This window comes from Callorhinchus milii, unplaced genomic scaffold, assembly GCF_018977255.1.
Source record: "Callorhinchus milii isolate IMCB2004 unplaced genomic scaffold, IMCB_Cmil_1.0 Scaffold11, whole genome shotgun sequence".
NCBI lineage: Eukaryota > Metazoa > Chordata > Chondrichthyes > Chimaeriformes > Callorhinchidae > Callorhinchus > Callorhinchus milii.
In genome coordinates, this window is record NW_024704752.1 from 8448833 (window position 1) to 8462757 (window position 13925).

The 13925-nt window shown below is 41.9% G+C and overlaps 1 protein-coding gene across 1 annotated transcript; it reads right to left on the reverse strand.

The window, feature by feature from the left end:
* Positions 1 to 1322: 1322 nt before the first annotated feature.
* LOC103181077 (apolipoprotein D-like) lies at positions 1323 to 11419 on the reverse strand. Its single transcript, XM_007897333.2, has 6 exons — positions 11229 to 11419; positions 8345 to 8474; positions 6629 to 6753; positions 4432 to 4511; positions 2715 to 2741; positions 1323 to 2181 (listed from the first exon to the last, which is right to left on the reverse strand). Exons 2-6 carry the CDS (start codon positions 8453 to 8455, stop codon positions 1949 to 1951), a joined length of 576 nt encoding a protein of 191 aa, XP_007895524.1. The 5' UTR covers positions 8456 to 8474; positions 11229 to 11419; the 3' UTR covers positions 1323 to 1948.
* Positions 11420 to 13925: the final 2506 nt, after the last annotated feature.

Genomic DNA, 13925 nt, shown 5'->3' on the forward strand with positions numbered 1-13925 from the left:
AGTTCACATATGTATGCTACCTAAGCATATAAATTTCCCTGTGTCTGGATTGGATTGCACACTCTCTCTCAGGAGGGGTAGGGTGGGAGCCAAGGTTATCGAGAACCCAGAGTATGCTGGAGTTTAATCAGCTAAAACTGCCTAGCCCTGGCTGGCAAGCTTCCTGCTGGCTTGCAGTGCTATCAGAAGCTCAGTGGGAAGAATCCCTGCCCCCAGTGTCTGGTCTGCCTCTGAAAGTCCTGACGACGAACCAGGCTTGCTAGTCAGACATCAACAGTGCCTTGGAATACTGTGGACCTGCCTGCAGCAGTAACCAGCCTATTGAAACTACACATTATTAACTCAATTCTGATATTCCATTGCCAAGAACATCACCTTGGTGTTAGCTGAGCTCCAAAGAGATCCTGCTTACCTCCAATGCCAAGAGGATAGTGACTACTGGTTGGTTATTTGAATCCCAGGTTTAACAACAACATTGTTGTTTGAGCCTTCAGTAGGTGGATAAAAGGTACCAGGAACTCGCTGTTTAACATTCATTAGCAGTTCTGACGAAAGGTCAATGACCCCTCTCTCCATAGATGCTGCCTATGTGTTCCCAGCAGCTTCTGTTTTCATCCCTGTTTAACATTTATTAGCAAGATAATAATGTTTTCCTTTTCATCCAGAAGGCATGAACTAATGTTGGTGTATAGGTCCATGCATGTTGAATGCCCTCCACTGCTTCAACCAAGAACTATTATTCATGTGTATGTGAGTGTTGTTAGTTAGTGATAATGGGCATCATGGGCCAGCCCAATATTGCTCTCATCCAATAATCTTCCACACAGGGGTCACATAACGGCATTAAGAAGCAGAAACTACTGCTGTTTATTGCCCACCATGGGAACAGAGGCCGATTGTGATCCTTCTGCTACAACAAGGACAGAGATAAGAAAACACAGCATAATCTGGAACCTTCCCATTCTGCTCATTCACACGCAGCAGTGAACTTGAATCATTTGAGCTCCTGTTATGTTTCTTTCTAGTCTAGATTATATGATTCGAGGATATAGTAACTTGTTTTAGAATTGGAATATCTTGTTCAGTCTGAGTAAAATTGGCTGAACATGAATTTATATAACAATACTTGCATTTGATATAGCATCTTATTACATCATCAAGATGTCTCAAAGTGCTTCACAGGATATACTGTTAAGTGTATTGACTGTGCATTTTGTGAGTGCAAAAAATGAATTTGTGCATGCAATAATTGTCAGGATCATCAGAAACAAGTACAGCTTATCAGAACATAAATACCAGTTTAATTTTATATTTTGGTTGCTGAAAATAACAACATTGGTACAGATTTTCTAGCAGTGTGGTAATACACAAAGCAAAATGACAGCTTGCAGCACGCCCCTTTACTGATGTAGATTCAAGCTACAGTACACTTGTGTTGAAGCAAATAGAGATGAGAGAATAATCAACTGTGGACAACACATCTCACAGAATGACATCAAAACGTCTGAACTGAGTCGAAAATGCTGAGATGATTTGTGGAGCCTGAAATCATTAGTTTCATGTATATCCTGAGTCAGTTATTCTATTTACACCATATTTTGATAGCGAGAGAAAGGAGCTGATCCAAATTAGTTATAACATGGGAAAAAAAGCCTCTTGCTTTGAATCATGCTCTTTGAGGCATTGCTGCACCACCAGGGTTTCATGATATGCTGGTTTGCGTGCAGTGGCCAATGTGGTTAATCGGCAGCTGTGTTTTGCAGGTGTTCAGTTTGGGACTATTGGTTAAAACAAAAATCTCACTGGATTCATATTTTAGCATCTCCAAATATGCGATATAATCCCATTTCTACTAATTCAGTTGCAAAGTACAACAAAATAAACTAGAAATCAGCTGAATTCAATACAGGTTTAAACTGCTGATTTTGCTGAAAAATGTCACCCCCTCCTAGATAAAAGATGAGCAATCCTCGTGATCGACTGTAGCTATATTCTTGGTGGCAATGTTATATGAAGCCAGGATTTCATGCAGTTGATTAGTGGTATTTTCAGGAAGATGCATTTGTCTTGAGAAAATCCAGTAATGATCTGATTGTGTGCTAAAAATTCCGAGGTTCACAAAGCAGGAATACACCAAAGAATAGTTCTTATAGTCGGTGGATAATACCCAATACGGAAAATCTTGATCAGGAAAAATAATAAAATACAGACATCAAATGTGGAACAAAACACTGTCCATTAACTAAACAGTCAACAAAGTTAATTTAATCTATCTAGATATTTTTATTTCAGCCTCATTATTAAGACTGTAGGAAAACAGTAGGTGGTGATTTTATTGCGGAAACCACAACTTTTAACACATACCACAACATTTTATAGTTACCGCAAAAGTTTAACGATTATATTGAGTAATCATTGAAAGTTGGTAGAATGGTCCATGTTCTTTAAGAGAACAACAACTTGCATTTATATAGCACCTTTCATGTCAGGAGAACCTGCTCCATCTTTGGAGTGCGCATTGAGTGATTCTGCTAATTGATTTTCATTTAGTAATTCATACCAGTCGCCAAATGAAAGGACTTACTAAGAAATAAGACATATTATGCATATTACAGTGAATTGTAAAAACCTCTTACATTTTATAAGAAGTTTTAACAAGCTCATTGGTATATTAAGCAATTTATTATTTATACATGGATAATTCTAATACATACCTTCAAAGGATGGTTTGAAAGGTGATGCTGTATGTGGATTAAAAATAAAAGAAAACGTTATTTGCCAACAATTTAATTTGTTATATAGCAATAGTTCCATTTCAAACATGGAATATTACTCTAGTTTTCAAACATACTCTCTCTCCATTGCAAACATTCTGGTCTTTCTTAGTAATTTTTCCAGTTATGGTCATAATTCCTTTGAACGTTTCTATCTAGGTTCTCCAATCCTCTAACAACAACATGATTCCGTTTATAGAATGCCTTTCACGTCGGGAGGACGTCCCAAGGCACTGAACAGTCGGGTTGGGACCCGAGCAGGGGGGAAATGGTCAGGGTGAGGGAAGGGAGGGAGCGAGGAGGGGGTAGAGTGTCGAGAGGGGAGCTGAAGGCACGGTTGAAGAGAAAGATCTTGAGACCGGCCTTGAAGGAGGAAAGGGAGGAAGCAAGGCAAAGGCACTGGGGGATGGAGTTCCAGAGCCTAGGGGCTGAGAGGCTGAAAGCCCGGCCACCGATGGTAGGGCAGGGGATATGGAGCATACCGGAGCCAGAGGAACATGTATGAAATATACTTTCTTATATGTTTTACCCCACTCCTTGCATCCTCACTGTTTTTAAATCAAGGTGCATTTGTTCCCAAAACCTCAGCAGTATAAAACTTCTGATCTACCTCAGTCTTCCCTTTCTGGGCTGGTAGCTCGAAAATAGAGAGATGAGTTATCAGGAATGATTAAATTAGATAGATTATTTTGCCTTGAAAAGAATTGTCTCTGAGAGGACCTTGTAGATGTATATAATATGCTTAACAGGTTACAGAAAGTAAACCCAAATTAATATTCTGATATATCAAGATAGCAAGACCAAAGGATACAGGTATAGGAGAAGGGCAATTTCAAGACACCAAGAACTGTTTCATTACACAGAGTAGAATCAAAAGCTAGACAAAATTACCAGGAAGATAATGATAGTAATCCTTGCATTTGTTATAGTGCCTTATCATAATAATAATAATAATTCTTGCATTTGATATAGCGCTTTTCACATCGGGAGGACGTCCCAAAGCGCTTCACAGAACACACTGTAAAGTGAATTGACTGTATATTTGTGGACCAACGCGGCAGCCTATTGAGCACAGCAATGTCCTACAAACAGTCGTAGATTGAAAATGACCAATTTTATTATTACTTTTGGTTTTGGAGGGATTATTATTAGGCGTGTGGAGTAAGGAAACTTGCCCAAGGTTTCGCCCTGCCTGGAATTGAACTCAGGTCTCTCACTTGCAAAGCGAGTGCTCTAACCACTGAGCTACAGGACTCCCGCTGAGATATCTAAAAGCTCTTCACAGAATATACTATAGATAATAATAACAATCCTTGCATTAGATATTGCGCTTTTCATGTCTTCTAGACGTCTCAAAGCACTTCAAACTGTGTATTTTGTGGGCGAAATGCAGTAGCCAATTGCGCATAGCGTCCCTCAAACAGTCGTGGATTGAATGACCAAATTATTTATTTATATATTTTGAAGGGATTATCACCCCCTTCATAATAATAAGGTGAGTGCAGTAATGAGTAATGAGACTACTGCGCTCACTCTTTTTACTTGAAATTGATAATGACCAAAAATCTCAAACTCACTGACAAAATATTTATCTAGTTCTATAGCAGCAGGAGTAACAAGAATTCTTATGTGCCACGCCAATTCTTCATGTACGTACTAGAACTGTAGAAAAGTTTAGCTGGCTCCTTTGTAGAGGTCGGATATAGCTCTGCGTCGTGTGACTTCACCTTTTTATCTCTGGATAAAAGACAAGAAAACAGGAGTAAAATTCTGGTACTGTTTCTTTCACATTTTCTAGTCTCAGACAGGTGCTGCTGCCTAACAAGAAGCCATCAGATACATATTCCAAGGTGGGGTAGCAGTGTCGGTGTGTAGAACATGACTGGACTTGGGAACTAATGGGATCATTCAGGCCTTCATCCCCTCAAGGTTGATAAAATGAATACTATATCTAGAAATATCTTCAAATCTCCTCCTCAGAGAGGAGGAAATAAGTGGAATTTCCCTGGGACTAACCTGACTCTGGGGAGACACTTGGTCAACAAAGTCACACTGATCACTTGGGAATTTTCTGAAATTCCCTGCAATAATAAATTTGAAAACAAAGGTTTTAAGACTAGAACCAAAAGATTTTGGGACCTCAGTTCTCTAAAATTTTATGATAGGAAATCCCAGTGTAAAGTTATAGCAAATTAACTGATATTTTGAAAAATCGGTGAGTCAATACTGAGTGAATGATGCATGTTAAACTTTAGATGCACTAGGAATGTAACTGGTTGGCAGAATATTGACCTTCTAAAGGGTGCTCTGAAAGTTACCAAAAATCCACTGGATTGAATACGAATTGAAAAGCTTGAACTGTAGAACTGAGAATTTTTTCTTGTATAGGTTATTTGTAACATGGTGACTGCTTTAAGCGCTCTGAGATGCCGTATATAAATCCAAGTTGTTGTTGTTTAGCATTTTTCGGTTTACGCAGAGCAAGGAACACATGTTGTCTGTCCATTTGGTTTGTGCACACTCATTGAGGAGCTGAATTGTTCAGAGAGCTCACCCGCTTTTATGATCACGCTAAGTTATTCCCATGTGCAGCAGTTCTATTTCGATCTTTATCTTTCAGGAAAAATGGTACCTTCTTGCATGGTTCAATTACTACTTGTGTATTCCCTAAAGATTTGATTCTTCAGGCAAACAACCATGACCTTGAAACAAATCCCTGGACCAAATGAACATCTGAAGCTTCTCACTTTTCCTCTAAGGCAGGCTTTTCAAGACTACCTAAGGGCAATACTAGCTTCAACAACTACATTCCTACCATAGCAAACATAACAGTGTTCCCTAAAAACATTCTCTATGTGCCTGCATTTTGCATTTCATGATCATTTTTTCACTTGCACATGACTGGTAGGTCATAGTTTCATATAATTTTTTGTTTAATTAAGAAGTCTCTGGCTCGCATAGTCCTTATATCCTATAAAGTTAATACCAGGGATCAGAAATTCTGCTGGTCAGTAAAGTTACCAACTTACAATTATAATGGAGAAATCCCAAGTGCATGTCTCCAAGGTCAGTAACTTTACAAACCAGTGGAATTTCACATTTACTCAATAAAGGTTCAGGTGCCTTCAACCGTTCTATTTTATGTTACAATTCTGCAATTCGAGTTCTGGTATCACTTCTTACACAATGTACTTTTTTTGTGTGTAAAGAATTACAGAATGCAATAGGATGTGTTGTGGTGTCTCATTAATGCGAGTCTATCTCTTTCTACCACAAGTAACTCAGAACTGTGGGCATATTCTCCTCTGGTCAGTAAGTTTACCAAACTTGCCATGTTTTCCTATTATAAACTTTTTACACTTCCAACGCCTGTGAATATATAGATTGACAGAGAAGAAAAGAAATAACATGTATTTTTATAATGGTTCATCATATTAAAAAGTGCTTCTCCATAATTACTGTCAATTATAGTGAATGTTTTTATAGGCAAATGTGACAGCTATTTTTCCACAGCAGGGTCCCACTAACATAAATGATCAAATCATCAAGAGGATTGTTGGCCAGGATTTCCAGAAAAACTTTCTCCTCTTTTCTAACAATGTTATGGGATGCTTAATATCTACCCTGAACAGACAGATGGGACCTTGGTTTAACAAAAACAACAAATTCCTTTTTATAGTGGCTTTCACTTCAGAAGGATGTCCCAAAGTGCTTTGATTTAACATGTTCTCTTTCAATAAGGTCTATAGATTTTCAAAGTAACACAGAACTTATATTGGACAGTAATATTCTCTTTTACATTTGATCCCTATGGACAAACAATTCTTTCTCATTGCCATTTATCAAATACTTACACAAGCTCCTGCCAGCGAACTCCTAAAGCCACAGGTGATTTCCTGCTATAAGTTGTAGCAATACATTTGCCATTCTCAAAGTCCACATTTGATGATCGTTGAATTTCAAACCATGTTCCCAAGTACTGTGGCATAAAATAACACATATAATTAACCGCGTGTCAGTGCATGGGTCATTCAAAATCAAACACCTATTTAGAAGCTTTTAGTGAAGCCCCATTTCAGAATAAAGCCCAGAGGAGAAGAATAGTGAAATAATAATAATAATCCTTGCATTTGATTTAGGGCTTTTCACATCTTCTAGATATCTCAAAGCGCTTCAGTGAATATGCTGTAAAGCAAATTGACTGTAATTTGTGGGTGAAACGCGGTAGCCAATTGCGCACAGCAATGTCCCACAAACAGTCGTGGATTGAAAATGACCAATTTATTATTGTTTTGTTTTTTGGAGGGATTATTATTAGGCGTGTGGAGTAAAGAAACTTGCCCAAGGTTTCGCCCGGCCTGGAATTGAACCCAGGTGTCTCGCTTGCAAGGCAAGCGCTCTAACCACTGAGCTACAGGACTCCACAAATAAACTAAGCAAGAGCAGTTTGGTAGCAAGAGTGTTATCATGTGAGCCAGGGTAATACCCTATCCACTTCCCGTAAAATAGCTGCTGAGTCTCGTGCTACCATTTAGAACGAAGACACTGTAAGGCTCTAGAATTCAAGTGAGTCGAAGTAAATAGACTCATTCTCATTCTGGCAGGTGCTGTTCATTCCAGCTCACCAGGGCTAAGGTCACCCTGAATAAGTTGATTAACTTAGCTCTGAACTGTGAGATGATTCAGGGCATCATAATTCATTTCAAACAGGCTCCTTAAGCTCCTCTGAGCAATTTTTTTAACTTAAACTCTAAATATATTGCCCTACACACTCATCCTCCTCTCTGCGTTTTTGCAGCTCCAATGAATTCTTCCACAGCATGATTGTTGTGTTTTAGATTCTAAAGGAGCTAAATAATATAGATCATGACATGCTGTTTTGACTTGTCCAGAGTAGTAAAACCAGAGGACACGGCCTGTGATTGAAGGGATGGAAATTCAGAACAAATCTACACAAACGCTATTTCAGTGAGCGAATAGTGAACCCGTGGAACAGATTCCCTAGGGAGAAGGCTGAAGCAGGAAGTGTTGATTCTTTCAAACACAGATTAGACATTTTTCTTTTAGGAAATAACATTATGGGATATGGTCCATAAGTAGTTTGGGACATATGTGAGTGCGACGGCCTGGAAGGTGGAAAGCAAACTGGATTGGCCTTGGTCTTTTTTTGTCTGGCATTTCTTATGTTCTTAACTTCAGGACTGTGGAAGCTCATTAATTTCCACCTACACCCAAGTTTTAATACTTAGCATCAACTAACTTAATTTACCTAACCTCTTCTCCTCACCTGATGGTGTCCCACACTGTGGTCCTTGTCTCTTCATCTAGACGTGTCAATATTAAAACAAACCTAGAGACCATCCGAGAAAACAGGGTGGCCTGATAACTCTTTGTACTATTCAGTGACTGTGGAATGGGCCTTTCAGAAGGGAAATTGGTGAAGTCAAGTAATTATACATAATAATAATCTTTGCATTTGATATAGCGTCTTATCACGTCGTTGAGACATCTCAAAACGCTTTGCAGAATATATTTGTGAAATATATACTTAATTCATCAATCTCACCAACCTCAAGAAAGTTGAAATCCTTTTGCACCTCTGGTTTAGCACAAGCGGCTTGCACTCTTGTAGTGGTGAAACAAAGGGATGTGACCAACAAGGTCCACAGCATCTCCTGCATGTTAGTGTCCGGAGAGCGCCTGAAACACAAAGTAATCACAGGACTCCTTTACCACATGGCTCTGACAAAGACTGAATGGGAAACAGGAGGAGAGACTGACTGGGACAAACAGGATCTCAAGGGAAAACTGAGGCAACTGTGTCTAACAAAGCATGAAACAAGGGCAGCAACTGGAAAAAATAAGCGCTGGAAATTCACAGCAAGTTGTTCAGCATGTGAGTGAGGAAGGCAAGTTAATGCAGCTTTTCAACCATCCAGATACAGTATTGTTTTCAAATGCTCTAAACGGATGCAATGCAGACTGCTGCAACCAGCAGGTCAGTTGCCAAGTCAGGCATTTCACCCATTGATATAAAAACTGAATGGCCAATATCACTATTCAGTTATTATTTTTCACTTGCTTTCTAGATACACAGATAAGATGTTCTGTTTATAACAATCCCACACATTTTCTCGCTGGACAGGCCAAGGGGAGGGAACAGTGCGGATTCCTAGCTCCGAAGGCCATGAATGGGAAGCCCAGAGACATGGAGAACTGGAGTCTCCCAAAAGTGACTGTTGAAGAAGAGGTGAGACACAAGTGATTTCAGGCTACATTGCCTGCATGACTGGATTAATACTTTGGATGTTTCAGAACTCCACAAAACCTCACAAAAATGATGAAAAGTTACTGAACAAAAATTATAAAAACGCTAAAGTTGAAAACTTTGTGAACTTTGAAAGAATGTTGTTAAATATCTATTTTCTATTCCTGGCAGAATTAACTTCCAGCTTCCATTTTGCTCCCTGAAACTGGGACAAAGCCAAATGTGAGATTCCTTCTCTTGCCTATAATTTCTTCCACTTTTCTTTTCTCCTAGGTTTCAAGCATAAGATATTTCTCGCTCTGGTTCTCTTTTCTCCCTGACTTGAATGCCATTCCATCACCTGACCTCTACCTAGCCCTCTGCCCAGATCACTTTATGAATAAAGTCCCATTCTGCTTGATACCCTTCTTGTTCTTTCTGGGGCTGCTTAACTGTAGCTGCAAAATCTCCCCAAATCAGGACCCTTTCAGGACCCTTTCCCAAAAGGATAAGTTCCCACAGGACCCTTTCCCAAAAGGATAGTTCCCACAGGGGCCACTTTTAGGAGAGAGATTTTCATCACCAGGACCACATTTATAAAGAGCCTTCAGTCTCCTCTGTAGGTACACTTTGTGTGTTTACTGTCCCAAGTAAAATGAAGCAAAATAGACTGAGAAACTACCGGCTCTGTATTAAACCACTATATTAAATTAACAGATGGACTAGTGGTGGTGGATCAAAGCAATTCAGCTCAACATCTCTCCATTCGTCAGGAGAAGAACATTATGCAAGGCTCACCCACCCCACTGATCTCTGTGTACTGAAAGTGCAAGGGGGCAGACTTCGAGTACAAAAGCTTTGTGTTTGCCAGAGAATACTCAATTGTCACATAGCCTGTAATTGCAGATCCCTGGAAAACTGATATCTTAACAATAAGCCTCAGCTCCCACCATCTGTTACTGCTTTGCTGAGACCAAAGAGTGAAGGAGAGGAGGGAGCCTAATGAGGACTTCACCCAACACCCACACATCCAATGACTTAAGGAGATTTATCCTATGACTGGGAACTCTCTAAGGAACTCTCTAAGGAACTCTGAGATCCCTTTCCAAAGGGGGAATCTCACGTGCAGTGTTCCTCTGTTCTCTCTATTGGTAAGGCCATGATCCCAATGTGGAACTGAGCCACACACGACCAGGAAACTCGTAATGTAATATTTCTTGAATTTGATACAGATCGTTATCACATCGCTGAGAAGTCCCAAAGCTGAAATGCAGCCACTGTGTTTCTGTAGACAAACCAAACTGCTATTGCTAAACAACCTACTAAGTTTGATGACCTATTCTGCAGTGTTGTGGTTGTGGGCATTAAGTTAACCTGAGTGTCCCGGGGGTAGAGGAGGGGAAAAAAACAGCTAAGGTTTCCATCCCCGTCTCAACATTCCACCTGATCTTATGCTTAAAATCATAGTCTTAAAATTGAAGAACGCCAGAAAATGTGGAACACTCTTCAGTCGCTCCCGAACTGCTTTCCCGCAGAACTGGAGGAACAGTCGTTTCTCAATGAAGTCCTTTACACCACAACCCGAGCAAAGCCACAGTCCGACACGAGCAAAGTCTCACTGACATCAGAACAGAAATGATGTATTTCTGTTCATTCTGAATGTCGAGGGTTTGTTTGTTTGTCCCAACGCTGTACAATAAAAACACATCTGTCTATTCGGCTTAAACCGAGTTGCGAGTTCTCTCCGTGTGAATTAATCGCAGATCATTAAACTCATTCAAAAAGCTTTTCCAATCGGACTGAGAGCGTGAAATCAAACCTTCAGCCTTCGTTTCAAGTGGTTTGCAATCGATGTCAGTGAATCAGGTCGATGCAGCTCCCACTGCCCGGGGCTTGCAAACCTGTCCGGGCGACTTGTGACCTGTGCCAGTCGCCCACATTGTGATCAGAGCAAACAGCAGCGGCCACTGATCCCCAGAAGGAGGCGAGTCCCGGGGCCGGACACCGGGTCACAGTTACACACAGATCCGCGCAGTCATTCATTCATTCATTCATTCATTCATTCATTCATTCATTCATTCATCATTCATTCGACCATCCGGTGACTGATCAGCAGAGACGGCAGCAACTGATCAGCCTTCAGCTCCGGGACCCACCAGCAAAGGGCACACACCGCCCACACCCGCCCCTGACGGTGGATCACTTACCCCGGGGGCCGGGCCGAGGCTGGAGAGGTGCGGGTCGGTGTGAGTCACAGTCGCACTCGCTGTGTGTGTGTCGGTCTCCAGTGCACAGTCCCCGCAGCGCCTCCTTATATACCGGAGCCGCGCACACGCCATCAGAGCGATCAAACAGCCACAGGTTGGACCTCAGCCCCGAGGGATTCCCAGCAACTCACTCACTCACTCACTCACTCACTCACTCACTCACTCACTCACTCACTCACTCACTCCCTCACACACACACACTCACACACTCACTCACACACTCACTCACTCACACACACACACTCACACACTCACTCACTCACTCACTCCCTCACTCACACACTCACTCACTCACACACTCACACACACACTCACACACTCACACACTCACTCCCTCAATCACTCACTCACTCACACACTCACTCACTCACTCACACACACACACACACTCACTCACTCACACTCACGCACTCACTCACACTCACACACTCCCTCACTCACTCACTCACTCACTCACTCACTCACACACTCACACACACACTCAAACTCACACACACTCCCTCACTCACACACTCACTCACTCACACTCACGCACTCACTCACTCACTCACACTCACACACTCCCTCACTCACACACACACTCACTCACTCACTCACTCACTCAGTCAGTCAGCACTGTGCAGGCGCCCCCAGTGTAAGCTCTCCTGTCACTGACTCCCAAAGCTTCAGCTCTCGCCCCAACCTCAACTTTATTTCTCTTTCATATCAAGAAAACTGTTCGGCTTCAGTTCAGCATTGATGTCCTTGTCTCTCAGTGCTGCGGGGAGGAGTGACATTGAAGCGGTGGCTCCTCAGCTCAGTCTCCCCTTGGCCTTGGAGTAAAGTGTTGTTATTCTATTTTAATAATCCACAACCTGGGAAGTCAAAGCGTGGCTTGAGGCTGTGTATTTTCTTCCAATCATGTGGGTACAATTCATGGGGACATTGAACTGGACAGATCGACTAAGATCAGCACATTTTCTGTTTTAATTGTATTTCTCCCTAACTATTTGATTGCCTTTTGTTTCTCCCTCAGTTGACTTTGTTCCCACCTCCTGACACCTCAGGTCGCCGCCTGGTTGAGGGACTTTGAGCAACTTGGTGCCAGCCCTGTGCCAGTGTCGCTATTTGAGCTGTTAGGTTTGGAGATGCCACCAAAGCACCCACCAATTCACCCTCGCTCTCTGTGGACAAGCGACCAGCCCTCTGGCTCGGATGGGGATGTACTGTGGTGGGATTATTCACCATTGCTCCATAGTCAGGCACTTGGAGCATAAATGAGCAGCTTCCTGCTATATATAGACTGAAAAACAAGAGGAGATTCAGCAAAACATAGCTGATGCTCCATAGCTCCAGCTGACACATAGGCACCAATGTACAGGGGGCGGAGATGTAGATATGTAAACAGTACATCTTTATCCAAGCCGCCTTTTAAAGTATTATTATCCCTCAACGCAACACTGAAAGAAAATGCACCACACACTTATACACAAGACCCTTTGATACAATGCTTTCTGATACACTCCACATCCTCTCTATAATTCTCTTATTGTGTCCACACCCTTTATTGTAACACTGCTATACACTACATCCCCTGTAACACAGATTTGCTCCAATACACCAAGACATCAGATTCATTATTAATCTCGCTCTGATTAAACCCCTCCCCGGCAAGATTAATACCGCTCCCCACTCAAGAATGTGAGACATCAGAAGTTAAACAGTTTTGAGATTACTGACCCTGTGGGAATAGCTACACAGTTCAACAGCTTCAACTCATCCAAACATCCGCTGCTCTGCACACTCATCATCCCAATCCTCATCAAGCTTCCCATTATCCCAAACCTCATCAAGCTCCCCATCATCCCAATCCTCATCAGGCTCCCCATCATCCCAATCCTCATCAGGCTCCCTACTTTTCAATGGATCGATTTCAAGATCATAAAGTATGCCTACAAATCCAGCTGCACCCTAGCACCTCCTTATCTTTCCAATCTTGTGCTTTATTCCTCCTCTCGTGGTTGCCTCCTCTGCTCAGCTAACCGCGCGGGATTGCTGCGCATGCCCTGCCCTCTGCACCCCCATCGGTGCCCATATCTTCAGTTCTATTTCCCTAACCTCTGGAACTCCCTTGCTCTACCCCCTCTATCTAGCCCCCTCTCTTTCTGTCTTTAAGTCCCAGCTCAAAACCTTACCTCTTCAAACGTACCTATTGCCACCCATTCCCTCCCCTTTACTTGGCCTCTAACCCCGTTCTTGAAAAGCACCCTGAAACATTGGTGAAATGAGCTTCACCTCATGTTTATGGCTCATTTTTCTTCTCACCTGTCATTAACAGGCTTTGTTAACACTTCAGACAAATAGGAATATCGAGCTCCAGAGAGGACTGGTTTTTCCATCACTGTACTCCTCAATGCTGCTTTTATATTCAACTTTCTCCTGTAGAACAGGTGTCAGCCTGGCTCTGTTGGTAGCACGCTCATCTTCAAGTCAAAGGTTGTGGGTTCAAGCCCCATATTGGGACTTTGAGCTCATGGCCCAAGCTGGCACTCCAATGTAGTGCTGGTGCAATACTGTATTGTTGGAGAAGTTTAACCAAGATCCCTTCTGCCCCTGCAGATGAATATTGAAACACCCTATGCTATTATTTGACAAAGG

Bases quoted from the DNA above. Each gene is read 5' to 3' on its own strand.
- LOC103181077 (XM_007897333.2), bottom strand. From the start codon at position 8,455: ATGCAGGAGATGCTGTGGACCTTGTTGGTCACATCCCTTTGTTTCACC. The intron at 6,754-8,344 runs GTTGGTGAGATT...TTTATGCCACAG, and splicing joins AGGATTTCAACTTTCTTGAG to TACTTGGGAACATGGTTTGA. The intron at 4,512-6,628 runs GTAAGTATTTGA...TCTTTTATCCAG, and splicing joins GTTCGCTGGCAGGAGCTTGT to AGATAAAAAGGTGAAGTCAC.